Source organism: Stylophora pistillata, chromosome 3 (genome assembly GCF_964205215.1).
Source record: "Stylophora pistillata chromosome 3, jaStyPist1.2, whole genome shotgun sequence".
NCBI lineage: Eukaryota > Metazoa > Cnidaria > Anthozoa > Scleractinia > Pocilloporidae > Stylophora > Stylophora pistillata.
Window position 1 is genome coordinate 35751162 of NC_142521.1, and position 20273 is coordinate 35771434.

The 20273-nt window shown below is 36.4% G+C and overlaps 1 protein-coding gene across 2 annotated transcripts; it reads left to right on the forward strand.

Moving 5' to 3' along the window:
- The first annotated feature begins 189 nt into the window (after positions 1-189).
- On the forward strand, positions 190-18972 carry LOC111338521 (glutamine--fructose-6-phosphate aminotransferase [isomerizing] 1). Of its 2 annotated transcripts, XM_088752097.1 has the most exons (25): positions 190-347; positions 539-646; positions 735-765; positions 2160-2209; positions 3127-3252; positions 4578-4636; positions 5893-5973; positions 6358-6417; positions 6592-6653; positions 7122-7201; positions 7485-7599; positions 8589-8659; positions 9034-9132; positions 9561-9656; positions 10472-10513; positions 10865-10962; positions 11680-11800; positions 12204-12281; positions 13095-13174; positions 13609-13723; positions 14321-14448; positions 14880-15008; positions 15594-15632; positions 16302-16463; positions 17516-18972. In XM_088752097.1, the coding sequence occupies exons 1-25, from the start codon at positions 341-343 to the stop codon at positions 17558-17560; spliced, it is 2082 nt and encodes a 693-aa protein (XP_088608223.1). In that variant the 5' UTR covers positions 190-340; the 3' UTR covers positions 17561-18972. The 2 variants fall into 2 exon arrangements, with proteins under 2 accessions (XP_088608223.1, XP_088608224.1); XM_088752098.1 differs by lacking the exon at positions 10472-10513.
- Positions 18973-20273: the final 1301 nt, after the last annotated feature.

Genomic DNA, 20273 nt, shown 5'->3' on the forward strand with positions numbered 1-20273 from the left:
AATTTTACTGTATTAGGAGATTTTTAATTGGATAAAAGAAAAAGTGACCAATTACAGATCTTGTTAGAATACATCTCATTTCTACTTGACCGCTGGAAAGTATAAGTAAGGGCTCATCATATGGAACTTGCTCTTGTGATTGGATAATCTCAACCGATCCACCAATCATAGCTCTTCTAAGATGAGTAACGCGTTTCAGATAAAGTTGACTAACATAAAAGTGAGTCTCAAATTGGTCGGTCACAAGAATATTGTACTTAACCATTGTAAGCTTCAAAATAAGCTTAAATATTTTACCTGTGGAAGAGACTTTTCCACCTCTTATTACGGAATTTCCATCATGTGTGGTGAGTATGTTTTTTGTTGATGGAAAAACAATTGAGTTACTATTGTGGATATGTTTTCTGATACATTCTTTCCAGATAAGTTTTTCTAAGGTTTATGATAAATATTTGAGGCTTAAGTCTGAATCATTTCATGTGTTGAGTTTCCTGTGCAGTAAGCTCAATTCTATAAGAACTTCTCTTTTTCTTTACAGGCATATTTGCTTATCTAAACTTCTGTGTTCCTCGAAAACGTCAATACATTCTGGAACTTTTGATCAGTGGTCTTCAGCGACTGGAATATCGTGGCTACGATTCTGCAGGTTTGTGCGTCCTATTAGTCGTTTTTTTTTTTTATGGTTTTCTATAGGTTTAATAAACTGATCGGCTTCCTGATCTTGAACATTTCAGGGGTGGCCTACGATGGAGTCGAAGAGCTGAGGTAACTCTTGCATCAGTTTTAGATTTTCCCGCTTCAGTAATGTATTGCGAAAATTTATTGCTGCCAATGATTGGATCGTTGTGGTCGCAACCATGAGTGAAACACTCGAAAGTTTGGATTCTTGTGCGATCGAGAAAATTTCTGTCACCTGAGAGAGGCTGAGTTAAGTCGATGAACAGACAGGCTTATTACCCTTAGCTACCTTTGCAACTAAAGAAGAATTAGATTGTGCCTTGCAGAACAAATTTCCCTCATGTTTATTCATTACCACCGAATTGCCAACGTGGATCTCTGCGTCCGATCATAGATACACATCTTGTATTGATCTCATGAAAAAGAAAATTGAACTCCTTGTAGTTCCTTTTAGCTTCTTCGTGCGAGTTTATCCATTTAGTCTGCTTTTCCGGGAAATTTAGGAAGTCATATGAACGTCCTCTATATTAAATTACTCCTTTAAAGTTATTAATAGTTATGACGTGGATATTTAATACAAATATCTTATCTTCGATCAGTGATGTGAACTATTAAACTTTACAGCTTCTTAAATCTGTAGCTGATCGATTTTTGATTGATTCTATTGGCTTGGTGTTTTGTGCGTTTTGAGTATCAGATGAAGGAGCTTTACAAATTTGCTAAATTTATTTTATGGCAATTATTTTGTGGTTTTCCTTCAACTATGTTTGAGTGATTTTATAACAAAGAAGGTTTACAAATTTGATGATTTATTATATTGCAATTATATTGTGGTTTTCCTACAACTCTCATTGTCTGAGTGCATTTCTTGACCTGCAATCAAGCTTGAGGGATTAGATGTTTGCTGCATTTTTTCTTTTTGGGAGGCAGTAGTATTTTTTGAATAAATAGATGACTTTAGGTCAGAGGTCAAGGTAAGATTTCCACACAGCCATATAATTCATTTTGGATAAGAAAAACAACAGCAAAAACAATAGATTGCCTTTGAGACTACCGCTTTGTTTTCGAACAGTATCAGGCTCTGTGGAGATCTTACTGAGGTCAATGTTTTTTTTGGTGTGGCTTCTGAAAACTGCTCTTTTTGAGAAAATCATCCCTATGCTGAAATGTCTAAAACAACAAGTCTAAAGCCCAACAATTATTTATTTTATTACTTGCCACCAGCAGCAAAATTGTACAGTTATAAGTGAAATCATAAAAAAATGTTGTTGAATTTCATTTATTGAGGGAAGCAACTCACCTGGTTCTTTTTGTGATCTTGAAAAGGTGAAAAAAAAAAAAAAAAAAAAACTGAAAAGGAAAGAAAGGAATACATAGTTTGTAAACTTTGATCAATCATTGACTAGATCTTTGCATTCTGCAAAATATTAAAAAGAATTAAAGCCTGGCTTTAAACTTCTGACTATATTTCTTACTTATAGAATTGTGAAAAAGAGAGGGAAAGTTGCTGCACTTCAGCAAGAAATCCATGGTATTGAATTTTAAAAGATTCCAAAGCAAAGTATACTTATGTAGTACCCTTTGTAGCTTAACATCGGCATGCATTTTCTCCAGAGTGTTCTCTGTACATTTCTTGTGGTACTGCCAGGAGAAATTGTGCATTAATCAAGAGTTTTTACAGCCAGTGATCATTTCCTATATTCTCATGACTGTGATGTTTTATTCAGTGATCATATTGTAAGAAATTGGATGCTGGTCACTGGTTAGGATTTAGAGGTTAACTTTTCATCAGAGCTTTAACCCTCTTACCTAACTTCTCCTTTCAATATCACCCCCAAATCACACAGTAAAGTTATGGGAATTAAGGGAATAATCACCAACTAATGAAGCACTTGACTGTTAAACAAATTGTCCTTGTGAGCACCTTAGGAAACATATAGACAACAGTCTGGAGAATCTGGATATTGATATTAGGGGGTAATGCTTTAATTTCCTTTTTTTTTTTACATCTCACTTACTTGTCTCTATCTCCTTGATCCAAACAACACTTTTTGAATTGGCTTTCATAAAAGCTTTCTCTTTTTGATTCCAAGGCTGTGCTCGAAGAAAAATTGAAGGGAGCCCAGTGCTCTGAAACTGTGAAATCCAGGGTGCCCAGTATATGTTTTTTGTGAAAAAACTGGGCTTCCTATTAAGTCACCTAAGAGCAAAAGTAAGGCACCAGGGGCGATCAGGCACTGCTAGAACACAGCCCTGGAGACTGTTGTCTGATAGTGCCAACTGTGCCTGTTTGCAGAAATTATTGATATGTCAGCAATCACTATTAAATATGTCAATATGTCAGAAGTCACTATTAAAGTTAAGCTGTTGAGGATTTTGTTAGATTTAAGATCAAATTGATTGAGTCTACAGTTACTTGCAATATTTCACAATTGTTGTTTTTCTTAGCTCAGAGTGACTTTAGCTTAGATGAGGAGCTCTCAATTCACTGCGGTATTGCACACACACGTTGGGCAACCCATGGTGAACCAAGTGGTGTGAACAGTCATCCTCAGAGATCAGATCCATCCAATGGTAAGCCATATAATGTGATTCACTCATTCTTTAATTCTGTGTCCCTTATTGGTACTTAAATTTTATTTTATTTTGGCAAGACGGTATTCCATGAGTTTTTTTTTTTTCACAGTGGAACCCCTCTAAACCGGACCTTGTTAAACCAGAATCCTCTCTATACCGGACCTTTTTTTCGGCCCCAAGATCTCTGTCATACATTTTCTCTATTTTTAACCTCAATAAACCAGAACCCTTCCCTTCCGGAAACCGGATGCTTTTTTCAGTCCGTAATCACATTTACCCAAAGAAATTGACCTCATCAAACTGAACATGAAAGTTTTAAGCTTGCCGCCAAACTTTAATTACACATTTTTAAACATGATTAAAATTAAAATTGTAATCATGCAGCTGTGAAATCCCAATCAGAAGTGAGAAATGCACATGGGCTGATTACTCATTGTTTTATCAGTACTGAAGCAAAAAATCTAAAGTCAACAATCATGCCACTGTCATGGGGTCAGCTTAAGAGACTGTCATGTTGCAGGTGAAATCACTCGACAATCTCAACAAAGCAGTAGCAAACATCACTGTCTGAGTGACCAGCGAAACGCTAAAGAATCGAGTTATCGTTAGAGAAGAGACTTGAGTTGATCAAATGCACGGAATCAGTGCCTAAACCCACAGTGAAGGCTCTAAAGAGTAAATTTAAGATTGGTAAATCAACTGTAGGTGATATTTTAAAAAAGAAAGAAGTCTACAAAATTAATGAATTAAAGCAGTGATCGTATTACCCTGTGTGTAACACTGAATTTTTTTGTAGATTAAATAAAATGATGTTGAAAAGCTTCCTTCTGATCTATGTTGTTACTTCCTTTACTGATGTGCTTTATTAGTGCTTGTGTACCATGTACTGGTACTTACAGTCAGACAGTACATTATGCTGCATAAAATTGCCTTAAGGTCCGGTAATACGGTAACATTTTTCTTCAACTTGTCTTGCAACATTGTTGCATTGCAAGTTGAAACCCTTTGTTGCGCGTATTACCACGTTCGTGACCAACTTGTCTCGCAACCAAATACAGTGTTGCAAGTTGAGGCAACGTGTGGTGCAAAGTAGAATCGAGTTCTACTTTCTGCAACAAATTTTCAACAAAGGGTTTCAACTTGCAATGCAACAATGTTGCAAGACGAGTTGAAGAAAAATGTTGCCCGTATTACCGGACCTTTGTGGGTAAAACCTCAGTACATCGGACACCCCTCTAAACTGGACATTTCTTCCGGTCCTAAGGGTGTCCGGTTTTGAGGGGTTCCACTGTATAATATTGTTTTTCATCTTTCTTTGATAGAATTTGTGGCAGTTCATAATGGCATTATAACCAACTACAAAGATATCAAAACATTTTTGGTAAGGCCTGCTAAACTTATTCACCTCAGTCTGCTATTGAGAATAAAAAAAAATTAGTAACACTTATTAAGTGTCTGAGCTTATTGATCTGTCTTCTAGATGCTGAATATATTCCTAACTGTGTTTGCTAAAGAACATTTCATAGTTTCATGTATAAAAAGTAGTTTCCTTTCATTTTATATCCCATCTGGGGGTGGTTTTTTTCCTTTTTTCTTTTATCAGAAAATCTGTGTTAATAACTTTTTTTTTTTGGTCCAAAAAGGTTCAGTCAGATCTTGTAATCCATTTTTAGAACTAGGCTAAATATAATTATTAAAACTGAATCTTTGGATAATGCAGTTCAGGACTTTTTATTGGCTTAGCCATTATGGTATATGAGCCAATATACCATAATCTACAAATATGGTAGCGTGCGCATCGGGTTGAAATTAAAAGGGAGCTAAAAAATTTAAGATTTGGTAAGATTTGTCTAATATCTTGGGCGCGTTTTTAATGAAACAATTATTCCACTTGCGCTTGTTGGATATGAGATGATTGTAGCCAACTCGCCGCTACGTGCCTCGCTGGCTATCTATCATCTCATATCCAACGCGCACTCGTGGAATAATTGTTAATTATTTGGCATTTGACCAACAAAGAACTCCTTAGTTGACTCTGATGACGACTTCTATCAACTGAAGGTTTTTAAAACATGATTCACTATCACGGCGACCATATATAGCCATGCCCTCCATGCCATAGACAAGTTTACTCAGATGATCAAGACACAACAAAGCCTGTTACTCTCAGGTTCAGACCTTTGACACTTTTGATCCCCAAGTGTGATTAACATCTTATTTCTCCTTACAATATCAGCCCCAGATCACACTTCAAAGTCGCAAGAGTATTAATAATTAATTCATAGGGAAATAATTACCAACTCGAGAAACTCTTGATTATTATAATAATTATACCAAATTAACTCTCCCAATTGCTAGCAGCTTAGGAAATGTATAGAGATCAGTATGGAGATTATGCATACTGATGTTAGGGTGTTAAGGACAAAGGTTTGATTGTTAAACAAATTCTCCTTGTCAGCACCTTAGGAAATGTATAGAGATCAGTATGGAGAATATGTATTCTGATGTTAGGGTGTAAAGGGTTAAATGCATTCAATGCATGTTGTACTTTTTTTTAATTTTCTTTAATTGCCTGTTGCAGCGTATAATTGAAGAGGAATCAAGGTTTTAATTGGTATACATTTTTGTTTTTACCAGGGGAGCAAAGGATTCCGCTTTGAATCTGAAACAGATACTGAAGTGATACCAAAGCTGGTCAAGTATTTCTATGACAAAACGGTAAATTGACCCAAGAAGAGTTATCACTATTGGTACTGAGCATGATGTGTTGTTCTTCATTTTTGTATCACATCCATTTTTCATCTATTTTGATTGGGATTCTAATTGTCCTTGATTATATAATCATGAAATTTTTTTTTTGTTGGTTCTTGATTTGAATGGGAAATTTCTAAACTTCTAGATTGTGCTAATAGTATCAAAGCCCTTGGGAAGTTTAATCCTCTAGGTGGGCATAGGAGGGGAATCTACTAGCTAGGCAGCTGTCTCCCCGGACTCATTTCTTTAGGGTTCCATCTCTGTGGATTTCGGACAAATAAGTTTAACCTATTAAACTTGTCAAAATACATGCATGAAAGGGGCAGTTCAATTTTATTTTCTGAGCAGAAAAAAGAAGGACAGGAACTAGAATTTAGAGAACTTGTGGAGATGACCATACAACAATTGGTAAGTCCAGTGAAATTTCTTTGCTCTTCCTTAAGTTTCTTTCTCCCTCTTCTCTGCCTTTTGCAATAATAATATGTGCCAAGATAAAAACCACAATCCTTGTAACATCTGTTGAAAGAATTGAATTTGCTAACATGCATCCCTTTTATTAATGGTTATCATTTGTTTCCTCAGGAGGGAGCATTTGCACTTGCTTTTAAAAGCTCAAAGTTTCCAGGTGAAATTGTGGCCACCAGGTTTGTGTCAAACATTTAAAACACATTAACATATATGAAATAGAAATAGGCTCACTTTGAACCGCTGATCTTTAAAATGAAATGAATTAGATGCAAGAATTAAGGTGTGGTCCTCAAAGTTCTCTCTCAATTGGCGATGGCTGCAGCGGGTATATTTTTCAACCATCTTGTCGTCAAGAAATGTATCCAAAATATCCAATGAAATATGAATGACACAACTTTTTCTTTTCCCTCCCTTTCATCTGATTCAGGAGTCAGTTTATTGCATTGAAATACATCGGATTCCACTTATTAAAATAAGCCAAATGTATTTACATATTGCAAATTAGATCTGGCTAGTAAGTACTTCAAGCTGCAACAATGCCTGAGTGCCATTGATTTAATTCTGTTCCATTGTATGTTATTTTGCTTATTAGTAAATAAAGAAAGTTGTGAAACTTAATTTTTCTTTCACAATGGCTTTGTTAGGCGTGGCAGTCCCCTGCTTGTGGGTATCAAGAGTGCATTCCCCCTGAAAACAGATAGGTTGCCCATTGTGTACAGTTCAGGTAAATATAAAATCAATCATGTTGTATAGTGCAGTTAAAGCTCTGTCAACCAACACTCTGACTTACAATTACCAGCAGATAATTAACTAATTAAACTCAATGATAAAGTTACCTTTTACTTAAAAAAAAAAGGAACAGAAGTATCAAAATTGGATGGTAAAGATGAGAAGAGAGAAGAAATGCAAATTAATTGAATATGAATGAGGTATCTCCATTTCAAATGCCTCATTTATTTTGAGTGAGGCATGCATGCTGTTTCTTCTTTGTCTTGCACGTATATTAGGAGATACACATGATGATGCTGAAGGAAAAGATGCTGCTGTGAATGGTTTTGGTTGGTCAAGTTTGGCTACAAACAAAGACAGTCCAATTGAAATTTACTTTGCCTCAGATGCAAGGTTTGTATACTGACATCAGTTAAAGAGACTCTTGCAGGACTCGTGCTTAGTACACGAACTCTGCAGCTGTCCAATATTAATACATATATCTTATTAGACGTTTTGTTGTGTAGTATCGCTGAGTATTTTTACAAGTTGTGCCATATTTTGACGAGCCCGTAGGGCGAGTCAAAATACAAATAACGAGTAAAATACTCAGCGATCGATACTACACAACAAAATGTCTAATAAGTTATTTATTATCCAACACGCCAAACTGTTATTGCAGTGCGGGGGAATTTCGCAGATGTTTATTTATGAGGAGTGCGTGACAGAAGTATGCGAAGCGGAACGGAATTGGCAAGTTGTTGTGCTGCTGTTTCTATTTTCTTCATTAAATGAAGAAATTTTCTGGTCGTCAAGCTGTTTATCTTTGTTCCATTCATCTAATGAACTTGGATCTATATTTGCCAGCCATTCTGACTCTTTGTCGTCAGAAATATGATTCAAATTGTTCGCCATCAGTTTTTTTTTTTTCGTAACTACAATCCAACTCTTCGCTTGCACGATGCGAGAAAACCTGTTTAACCGGTACTGCAATAGACGAGTACAAATACCACGTGATATTTGTACTTGTCTATGGTGTTATTTGTACTCGTTTAGGAGTATAGTTGGATAATAAAATGCTTTTCCATTAAGTATATACGATGTACAAAGAAATGTTTAGATCAAGAGACACTAGGTAAGGGCATGTAATTTTTACATTCAGTTTTACCAGGTAGGGCACAACAAGATTTTGTTTAATACTTCAGTCCGTTCCCTCTTTTCCAGATCCTTTATACAGAATTAATCAGAGGGCATTGAAAATTGAGCTCCATTCCTATCTGTGTCAGTTGAAGCAATGATTTAATCTTGACTAGAAGTTATTGTACCCAAATCACTGAAATTGTAAAATTTGAAAATATTCCTGCTCATGTAATGGATTATTGATAAAAATATTTAATCCTCAGTGCTGTTATTGAGCATACGAACAGAGTGATCTACTTGGAAGATGATGATGTTGCTGCAGTTAGTAATGGAAGTAAGTTAAAATGACTTAAAACTTCTCTAACTAGTCAACAGGCATAGCTGTTTTACGTAGTATATTTAGGGATTGCGCCTGTCCAGCACCATGCACAGGGAGAGAACATTTCCATAAATTGCCAATTTTTCTATTTAATAAATAAGTTAGAAAATTTATTGAGCCAAAGTCTATTTTCTGAAAATAGACATGTCTAGTGAATTACCAGTAATTAATTGGAAAGCTGAAACTGAATTTTGTTTTGCTTAACACCCATTGTTGCTACAGAAATGAACTCAGGTCCAGGCAATCTCTGTGCAGAGAAGCTCTTAGATTGCAAGGTTGATCCCCAGATATTGAAATATGATGATCATGATTTTTTAAATTGTGTGCAGATCTTTCAATCCATCGCATAAAGCGTGGAGATGCATCCGAAGAGAATTATTTCAGAGAAGTTCAGACGCTTCAAATGGAGTTGCAGCAGATCATGAAAGGTAGTTGTATGGATTGTTAGCAGCTCATTTTGTAGTATAATGTCTGTCACCAGTGAGAGAACTGTTGTGAATGATTGCATTCATGAATTGAAAATTAAAGTATATTGATTTTTAGTGTCAGCAAGATGGCAAATTATGTATAATTTGTTGATGGTACATTTTTCTGCCTTTGTTGGCTTTGAATTTCCTGTGTATTAAAAGCTAATAGGAGAGTAGGGCTCTCTTCTCATTCAGGTTTGGGTATTTCAGTCACTACAGACTCAACAAGCAAGGATGCATTTGCATACATGTTAGCATGGAAGACCTGTTGAGTGTTTTATTTTGTAGAGTTCAGCTACAGCTGGACTTGAGAAATCATAAAGAAAGAAGTGTATCTTTCTTTCTAAATAATTATGGCTCAAAATAAATACACGTAAATTTTAATTTAGGGAATTACAGCTCCTTTATGCAGAAAGAAATCTTTGAACAGCCAGAAAGTGTTGTGAATACAATGAGAGGACGAGTCAATTTAGAGTCAGGAAGTGGTAAGGACATTTCTTTACTCGACAGAGAGTGGGAGGGGGGGGCTGGAAGGAACCTTGACTAATGATATCCATTTGGTAGAATAACTTACGACTGCATGATCAAGCGACTACTGTTCTAATCATTTTCACTGCATTACCGTAGGAGGGTAGGACTAGAACGGAACATGTGCGAACCATGCGAGTAGTCCACCCAATAAATCCCACCCATCCCACTCCAGGGGAGGACATTCATCACACAGTAATCTCGTGCGTGGGAAATTAACGTCTCCTACCCCTAACCCTGTAGGAGATGGGACCTTAATTTATTCGTCCCTATCGGAGAAGACTAGAATATCTAACCATTTCTTGATGTTATAGAAAGATAGCATATTCTTCTCAATTATTTTAAGACCTTGAGTGTCTATCCGGCCAGGGCTTGAACCCTCGACCTCCCGCACAACAGTCCAGCACTCTATCCATTGAGCTAACCGGGAGGCTAGAGATGGAAAATATTTCATGAGAAATACTCCCAAAACTAATAAGGCCAATAGGAAGCCATTTTTGCAATACAGGCTTGGTTAATAAAGGATTTGTGATAGCAGAAATCTTTTAAGAAGATTTTCTTTATTGTGCAAATTTTACTCTTCTCATATATGAACCCAACCCCCTGAGAAATCTCATTTGGAAACCCAGGAAAAAAAAATCAAGCCAGAGAGTTTCTCAGAGCATTCATTCCTAAAACTAAATGAAATAAATGCTTGCTCACTGTTGGTAACCCTTTACCCCCAAATGTCAGTATGCATATTCTCCATACTGTTCTCTATACATTTCTTAAGGTGCTGACAAGGAGAATTTGTTTAACAATCAAAGCTTCTTAGGTTGGCAATCATTTCCTTTATTCTGGTGATATTGATGTGTTATTCAGGGGTGATATTGTAAGGTGATAGTTATAAGGGGTGAGAGAAATGTAAGGGGGTAGAAATGTAAGGGGTGAAAATTGTAAGGGGTAAAAAATTGTGAGGGATGATGTGGTGAAGAGAAATAAGGTGCTAGTCACTCAGTCTTAATTAGACTTAGTCTAATGTGTATTACTTGAAATTAGCAGAATCTGTTTCTGCATCATGGCCGGTTCCTGAATCAAAATGGCACAGGAGACTACATGTATAATTATATTGGAATTAATTCATCTTTGATGTGTAACTTTCATGTTTTCTTCATAAATTTGGCAGTAAGACTTGGTGGTCTGATGTCTCATATTGATACAATTCGCCGATGCCGAAGAATATTGATGATTGCTTGTGGCACAAGCTATCACAGTGCTTTAGCAGTAAGTTCAACCACTATCTTCTGATTGATAGTTATTAAGATTCTAATTAAGCACCAAAATGAATATAATATCTCCAAACCAGGTAATGTTTATACATACATACACACACACACACACGCACGCACGCACGCACACACACACACACACACGCACACACACACAAACACACACATACATACATACATACATACATACATACATACATACATACATACATACATACATACATACATACATACATACATACATACATACATAGGATAGTTGACCACTCCCCATGGGGGCTTTTCAGGGCCAATTCCCACCCATCCCAGCCCAGGGGAGGACATCCACGACACAGTAATCTCATGTGTGGGAAATTAATGTCTCCTACCCCAAACCCTGCAGGAGACGGGGCCTACGGTTTATTCGTCCTTATCTGAGAAGACTAAAATATCTATCCATTTCTTGATTATAGAAAGGTAGCAATTTCTCCTCACTTATTTTAAGACCATGAGTATTGATCCGGCCGGGGCTCGAACCCTCGACCTCCCGCACAACACAATCCAGCGCTCTAACCAATTGAGCTAACCAGGAGGCGGTTCGCTCAATGTTTAATTGAGTGCCCACTTTTCCTTAAGAATGCTGTTAAATATGGCAAATTCATTGACCAGTACTCATTGGTTTGGAGAATCTATAAAATCAATTGGTTTTTTTTTTTTTTTTTTTTACTTGCAGACAAGACAATTGTTGGAAGAACTTACTGAACTTCCTGTAGTTGTAGAACTGGCCAGCGACTTCCTTGACAGATCAACTCCAATATTTAGGGATGATGTGTGTTTCTTTATCAGTCAGTCAGGTAAACTTTCATTTTAATCATTTTAATCATTTTAATCATTTTAATTAGACATCAGGGCCGGGTTGTTCAAAGGCGGGTTAAGATAACCCAGGGTTACCGGGAAATTTAATTACAAATCTGAAAGCTTTAAAATAAAATTCACTTTAATTCCATTTGTTTACAATTTGATGATTGAATGCTCTAAGAAGAATTGGGAAAATTATCTTAAGATGGCTTTTGAACAGAGAAATATAGAAACCTGGATTAAAATTTAACCCTGGGTTAGCGCTAATCGATCTTCGAACAACTGGGCCCAGAACTGAGCACAGGCATGATTGTGTCCAAGCTTGTAGGTAGAAAATTGGAGATCACTCTTCGACCCAGTCAGAGTGAGACTTATTTACGTTGTAATTATTCTTTGTAGGAGAGACAGCTGACACTCTGAATGCGTTACGGTACTGCAAAGAAAGAGGAGCACTCATTGTGGGAATCACCAATACAGGTATCAGCAAAAACTATCAATGTGTACATCATTGAGTACAGAACATCATACCTATTATTACTAACATTTATTTATTTAATCACTTTCACCGGAGTGTGGTGAGGGTCGCACAACAGAGTGAGGCTCCAAATTAAGTGCGCCCAATATCCCACCCATCCCACCCCAGGGGAGGACATCCATCACACAGTAATCTCGTGTGTGGGAAATTAACGTCTCCTACCCCAACCCTGCAGGAGACGGGACCTCCATTTATTCGTCCCTCTCCAAGAAGAGTAGAATATCTAACCATTTCTTGATGTTATAGAAAGGTAGCAAATTAACTCTTCTCAATTATTTTAACACCCTGAGTATTGGTCTGGCCAGGGCTTAAACCCTCAACCTCCCGCACAACAGTCCAGCGCTCTATCCATTGAGCTAACTGGGAGGCGGTTAGCTCAATATGGCTAATATTACAATGTACATTTGTACTTCTAATTACCAGTAAGTTATGATATTGAATCAGATGGTTTTATCTTGTCTCATCTCTTAATTTATTCCCTTTTTTTTAATATTTATGTATTTTTCTGGTCTGTTTGCAGCAATGTAGAGGTAACTGTATGTGTATCTTTGGATAAGTGGCATTGATCAATGGAGATGATAGCATTCACTTTTCTTGACATTTTTTTTTCTACTACCTGTTGAAGAGACTAGCTGTCATCACTGATCAAGTTGATAACTGATTTTTTAAATAATTTGTTACACTGTACTAAAAAAATTTGTTCACCATTACTGGATTGTTTTTTGTTTTGTTTTTTTTGTTTTCTCTTTTTTTAGTGGGAAGCTCTATCTCCAGAGAAAGTATGTGTGGATGTCACATCAATGCTGGTCCAGAAATTGGTGTTGCAAGTACAAAGGTGTTTTAAACTTAGAAAAAGTTGCTTCTCTCTTAAAATTAATTTTCATAACAAGCGCTGTCCAGCTTAAAAATTTGTGGTTGACAATTAATAAGTGGGGGGGGGAATACAGTTTCTCTTCTTTGAAATTATTTTCATGTGATCTTTAAGAGCCATCAATGGGCTTTTTTAACCCTTTAACTTCCAGAAATGATTAACATGAAAATTCTCCCTATAATATGCGTACATCATCCAATAAATATGTAATGAGAATGCTCAAGCTTATCGGTTAGAAGTTGTTACCTTGATTGAACACCAAATTCTCCTAACTTGTTTATGAGGAAATGTGTAGCAGCTAGAGGGGAGAATTCAAAATCAGATCTTGGGAGGTGAAGGGTTAATTTGTTCATTTCAGTAATTTTTGTTAATTGTGACTGTATTTCGGTGTTGTGCAGGCTTACACAAGTCAGTTCCTTGCTTTGACAATGTTTGCCTTGATGATGTCAGAAGATAGAATCTCCATGCAGCAGAGACGTAGGGAAATAATTGAAGGGATGAAAAAATTACCAGGTAAATTGCAGGTAATGCGTGGGTTTACAAAGTAGTCTATACTCTGAGCCAAGTGGCCCTGTGACCCAGTCAGAGCTTTCATCCCAGTTTCCTTTGCATTAAGTATTACTAACCCTCCAGCTCCCTGGATGGAATGTTAGTCCATCCCTGGGTTACCCCTCCAGCTCTGTGGATGGAATGTTAGTCCATCCCTGGGTTACCCCTTAAACATTCCATCAGGCAGCTTCCCTGACTGTTCGCCAGTGCCCATTTACACTCCTAGGTGGAGAGAATTGCTGTGTGCCCAAGAACACAATACATTAACCTGGGCATGTAGGTCTCAAACCTGGAAAACTCACCTGGGAGTCAAGCACACCGACCATAAGCCACAGCCATAGCACTTCCCACAGGTTAAACATAAGAAACTTGAAATACCATTAAAAACTTCCATGCAAGACACAACAGTTTATTTTTGAAACCCAATTTAAAAGTCAAGATTTACGCGTGGATTTAAGTACTAAATTAAATGTTACTAAATGTTATCCAATTTGCTCCTTTGCTTATCTCTGGCTGTTTTTTGCTTCTTTGATTGTTTGTTTTTTTTGTAATTTTGCATAGAACTCATAAAGGAGGTTCTAAAATTAGATGAAGAAATCCAGTCGTTGGCACAAGAGATTTATCAACAGAAGAGTCTCCTTGTCATGGGCAGAGGATTTCAATTTGCAACTTGCTTGGAAGGAGCTCTGGTAATGATCTTCATTTGAAATTACTGTAGTTGTCTCATTAACCAAGTTACCTGTGATAGGATTTAAGAGATGTACAAACATATGTATGATCAACTTGAGTCCTACTTTGAAATTTTCAGTGTACATTGCTTTGAATTTTGAGCAATGATGGTTTTACCTCTGGTTAGAGCATTTCCTTAAAGCATCTCCTTCAGTTGTCTAGGAGTGACCAATGTTGAATTTCCCCTTACTATATCTGTTCAATACATTTTCATACAGACAGATAAGGAGAGGTGATGGAAACAAAAGGGTAAACAGATGATACTTTCAATTTTCTAGTTTGGAAAAGTACTTTTTCCATCCTATGCTAAGCTTTGTTTTTATCAGACATTAGATCAAACTTTTTCTTTACATTGATCTTTTTTCTTATAATTAGTTTAATTTCTTTCCAGAAAATTAAGGAGTTGACATACATGCATTCAGAAGGTATCCTTGCTGGGGAACTCAAACATGGTCCACTAGCTCTTGTGGACAAGAACATGCCTGTTATTATGTTGGTGTCGAGGGATGCAGTGTTTACGGTTTGTTCAGAAATTGTTTATTTTTGTAGTGCAGTGTAGACTCGGAGCACTGAAAATGTACCAGACTAGTATAAAGCCTAGTAAGCATTCAACGGAAAAGCAGTGAGATATAAATTAAACACTGCTAGTAGTTTCAACGGTGTTATATTTGATATTCTCTTACAGTTATTGTTCATTAATTATCATCAATAATTTCTAACACATTTAGTCAAAGGGAAGGGCACCCATTTGAAGGGTAGTGGGGAGTAATTTGAATGATTTTAAAGAGCATCATGATGGTAATTTTTGGTGCATGAAATAAGTGTAGTAGATTACAAGCTTCCGATATGTGTCATTGATGTACTTTTCACCAAAACGTCTGAGCCTTTTGGTAATTTGTGGTAATGAAAGAAACAGTTTCTAATTTGCAATGTCTTCCTGTAACATGAATTGTATTTCTCCACTCCTCATGATCTTTATCCCATATTTTTTTATCCATTTTTGTCACCATGAATTAAAGGTAATTTTTTGCATGTTGAAAAATTGTGACCAAACTTTTGCATCCTAGTCCCTGCATAACTTTATGAAAATTGTCTGTTTTTTTAGAAATGCATGAATGCATTACAGCAGGTGACAGCACGACAGGTAAAAAGAACCCCATCTTAATTCTCTGCTTGTGGTGATCTTTTGATTTCGTAGAAGCCAAAAAGTTCATTTGTTGTTCAAATCAGTTGTTTTCTGCCTTTAAAAGCACACCCAACCCACAATTCCTCTATTCACTCCGACGAAGGGCTAACGCTCGAAATGTCAGCTTTTATAACCGTAATGGTGGCCAATTTACCATTTCAACTCTGTTGATATATTCAAATTATTTCGTTACCCCCACCGACGCAGTGCCAAACAGTTTCTTTAGAAACTATCAGCCTTTATTTATTGTTTTGTTGACAGCTTTATATGGATTGAGTAAATTAATTGGCCTTTCACTTTAGAGGTGACCAAAGAGAAATTCCTCATTACAGCATCAACACCTTTTTACTGGTTAGGTGATAAGAATGTGATTGAGAAGACAGAGTCAGTGGAACATTATGAAACATGCAAAAAGGGAGAATTAATGTAAAGCTCCAATTTTCTATAATTATTTCCTGACTGTCACAAATGTTCAAGGATGTTTATGAAAGAGTTTTCACAATTCAAAAAAGTCTGGACTGCCCTGAAGTCAGTCAAATTTAGCTGTGATCATCCCAAGAGTTTTTTGTAATTTATATTCATCAAAACCAAAACTTTTTGAATTTTTTTGTATGTTATTTTTGTTAGGGGCGCCCCATACTTATTTGCAATAAAGGTGATGAAGAAGTGAAGAGCCATGCGTTCCGCACTCTTGAGGTGCCCAGAACTGTTGACTGCCTTCAGGGAATCTTGTCAGTCATTCCACTGCAGTTGTTGTCTTTCCACATTGCTGTGCTTCGTGGATATGATGTGAGTGAATGGCTAACATTCAAGACAAGACTTAATACTAACCACAACAACAACAACTTAATCCACCCTGTAACTCAGTCTACACCATGATTGAAAAAATGTTTGAATTACTGGTAACAATTTTTTGAGGTCACATCTGAGGCAGTGAATATTAATTTGAAGAGGTATATTTGAGGGCATCCATTTTACAGACAGTTCTACTTATATCCAGCTCTCACAAATGATCAGTATTAATATTAATTACCTTGCCTATTTTTTTTACATACATAGTCATGGAGATGGGTCCTGAAAATTTTTACCAAATCTCATGATATATTTGTTTAGTTTAATTAAGGACAGCCCCATGATCAGGCAAGATGTAATGAATCCTGTTTTCTGATTGGTTAAACTTTTACACTGCCTGAATTAATTGGCTATGGCACGTACTTAAAAAAAAAGAAATCAAAACACAACAAAACAATCCCTGTAGCTTAGCTTGTTCACATACTTAATGTATTCAGGGAACTAAAAAAGAAACTAGAAAAATGTCTAGTAAGTAGTCTCAATGGCATTGAAATTGCAAAACAAGTCTTAGAATGATAAAAAGAAAAACTGGCCAGCAGATAATTGTGTTGAAATTGATTTAATTGGCAGCTTTTTTGTTTTACATTCTTCCAGTGAATTCTTGTTATTGTCACACCCACCCCCTGTAATTTCCAACAGGAGAGCTGTGGGTAAACTTATGTTAGTGCATCACTGTAGCTTAACACTATCTAACAATCACATTGGTATGTCTTCCTGAATTGTCCCGTTGACCTCATCTTTGAAATTATTCAACGCCACATTGAATTCTTCTTGAGCAGGCATCTATTTTTGATTGATAATTGTTGGTTGAAAATACCAACCTGCTTGCTGGCACCATTTTAGACAGACAGCACACAGCCATTCTCCAGTCATCCAATTCAAGAGGATTCCTCCTTTCCTCCCCTCAGTACAGAGTCATGAATGAATATCATTGGTAACAAAATTATGTAACAGTGTTTTTGAGCTTGCTCTTTGTTGGTCTTCTGCAGGTGGATTGTCCACGCAACTTGGCCAAGTCCGTAACTGTGGAATAACCAGCACTTGCACAAAGGATCGCATCCCAATCATCCACTCAGAATGACCTTCCTGTTGCACAATTCTAATATATGATTTATTACATATTATAACTGTCTAAAGGCTTTCTAATGTCTAAGTAAATTGACTCAGAGGTACATTTAGTGTGGCATTTAGAACAAAGTAAATAGGCCAACCAGATAACAAATTTACTATTATCCAGGTACCGATAGCCCTAGGTGGAATTTTCCATAATATTAGGTTATTAGTTGAACAATATTCATAATATTATTTGATTCACACGCATCCACATACAGAAATAAACAGAGAGGATGTGATGATAGGGGGTAGGACAATTTTAAGAAAGGAATGTATGCCTAAAAACAATGCTGTCAGTGGTTAAATTGTGATTGACCTCCTAGTGATCTGATTAAGGTTAAGGAGGTGCACACTGGATATATATAAAGGATCCAGCTTTTTATCCCTTTGCACCCATACATTAGTAAGCATATTCTCCATATAACATTCTCTATACATTTTTTAGAGTGCTGACAAAGAGAATTTGCTTCATAATCATGAGAGTCTTTAATTTAGTTGTGTGTGAATACATAAATAAATCTTCTCATAAGAGGGAGGGATCATCTGGCTTTTTTTTTTAATTTTTTTTTATGCTCTCTGAATTGCGTGGCTCTTTACCTTAGGGTTTCCTTGCAGTGACTGTCAATCAGCAAAAAGCTGTGGTGAATTTAAAATTATCTGCCTTGGTTGATCAACTGTCTTCGATAATTTACTGAACATGAGGCAAAGAACTGTTTTTTCAGTATATAATTATGAGTAAAAATTTCAGGTGATTCTTGGGGACTTCATTTCACTAGTACCAAATTAATTGCTTTGTAGGAGACAGCAAGAAATTGTACTGCCAGAAGTACTTTCACGAATTGATGCTATAAGATTGTGATTTTATGGTTTGATTGTAGTAAGTTGTTGGGTACGCAGAGCATGCACAATTCTTGCAATCATCTGTGAGCAATGATATATTAAACAAACCTTATCATGATATATTACTAAAGCCTCCTAATGAAAAAAAAAGTTGGAGTATTCATCTCATTCTAAAATGTTTTAACTATTGACTTTCTAATTTTTCTGGTGGGGAATGAAATTTCATTTCTGGCAGCAACTTGTGCTTTAAGGTTGCAAGATGGTGACTCAATGAAAAAGTTCAGCTTTGAGCCTTTTGAAATGCAAGTGTTAACAAATTAAAAGGCTTCAGATTCTAGGAAGAGTTTGCCTATCAGAACAAGATTTTAATTCAAGTGTTTGAGGAATTGTGTAGACAAGAAATGTAGAGCAAGTCTTTTACTCTTATCTATTGCATGTAAAAATCAAGGGTGTGTTATGGAATAAAATAAGAAGACATCATTGAAACTTGAAACATGTCAACAACTATGTTTTTTAGCAGATAGTACTGCATGATTTCAGCTTACAATCATTACTATATTCCCCGCAATTAATGAAGGAATAGGTGAAGCATAGCAACCAGGTAAAGGAGGATACAAACCCCTTACTTCATGATATATACCAAGTGCTATGTAGAGCAGTAATGCCCTGTTCCACCCGAGGTTAATAATAGTCTTGAGTTCTCACTGTTGGCAGCCCCACTCTATGTGGATTTGACAAGGCCTCTCCTCTTTACACTCACAAGTCTATCTAAGAGTAAGTTCAGAGATGGTGGTTCTTCTTCAAAACACTTCATCCCTCTACCTTTCTATGCAACCTCATTTGTTAACACCCAGCTATAGGTGTGTTGGTGCACATGTACCCACCACCCCCCTCCCCTTAGGTGACAAAAATTAATGTTCACTTCTTCTTAATTAAGATTTAGATGATAAAATTCTGTATTTCAATGAACCAATGAATTCAACAATGGGGCTGGTAATGGTTCCAAAGATCACCCCCAAACACATTCTTAGTCCTTAAAACTCCCATTGGTGGTAAAATTATGGATTAGTTACCAAAGTGTTTATGGATTAGTTACTAAAGTGTTTTTGATCAACCCATCATTAAACGTTTGAAACAATCAGTCTTTTTTTTGCATTGGAAATGATTTCACTTTAACACAGTTTTCACACAAAAATTGTTTTGCATAAGTACTGATTGTGGAACAGCGATCCACAAGCATGACTGCCTCAAGGCCTATCTAAAAAACCTAAAACAAACAGTTGTCATTGATATAATAACACTCCCACAGATACATTTTCAAATGTAACTGACTGACTGAGCCAATTTTCTTGCAAGCAAGTTTAGCAGGAGCAGGTGCATAAAAAAGGCTTTGATCCATTCTCCTTAAAGCTTGCACAACTCTCCTGTGACAGTAGGCAGTAATGTTGTGTACTGATTAAGCAACTGCTACTGCCAGCTACACAGACTACCAACTATTCTACCAAATTTTCACAGGCTTGGCATGATAATTGACTTTTGAAGCTCCTTTCATCCCATGAAATTACAAGTAAATGTTATTTACAAAATGGTCAAGAAATAGTGCTATGATTTAACACCTATTCACCACTGGCCACCAACACGAGGGTGAATAGTAACTGTTTTGGTATATGCTAAAACAGTGGGACAATATGGTGCAAAAAGGTGATTTTAACTAATTCATTCCAACAATAATTAGAATATTTCTTGGCCCAAACCATGCATGGGCTACACAGAGGTAAACATCTAGCAACTATT

Coding starts and splice junctions, on each gene's coding strand:
- LOC111338521 (XM_088752097.1), top strand. Junction 10,514..10,864: donor TAACAATCAAAGCTTCTTAG/GTTGGCAATCAT, acceptor TAAATTTGGCAG/TAAGACTTGGTGGTCTGATG. Junction 16,464..17,515: donor CTGTGCTTCGTGGATATGAT/GTGAGTGAATGG, acceptor GGTCTTCTGCAG/GTGGATTGTCCACGCAACTT.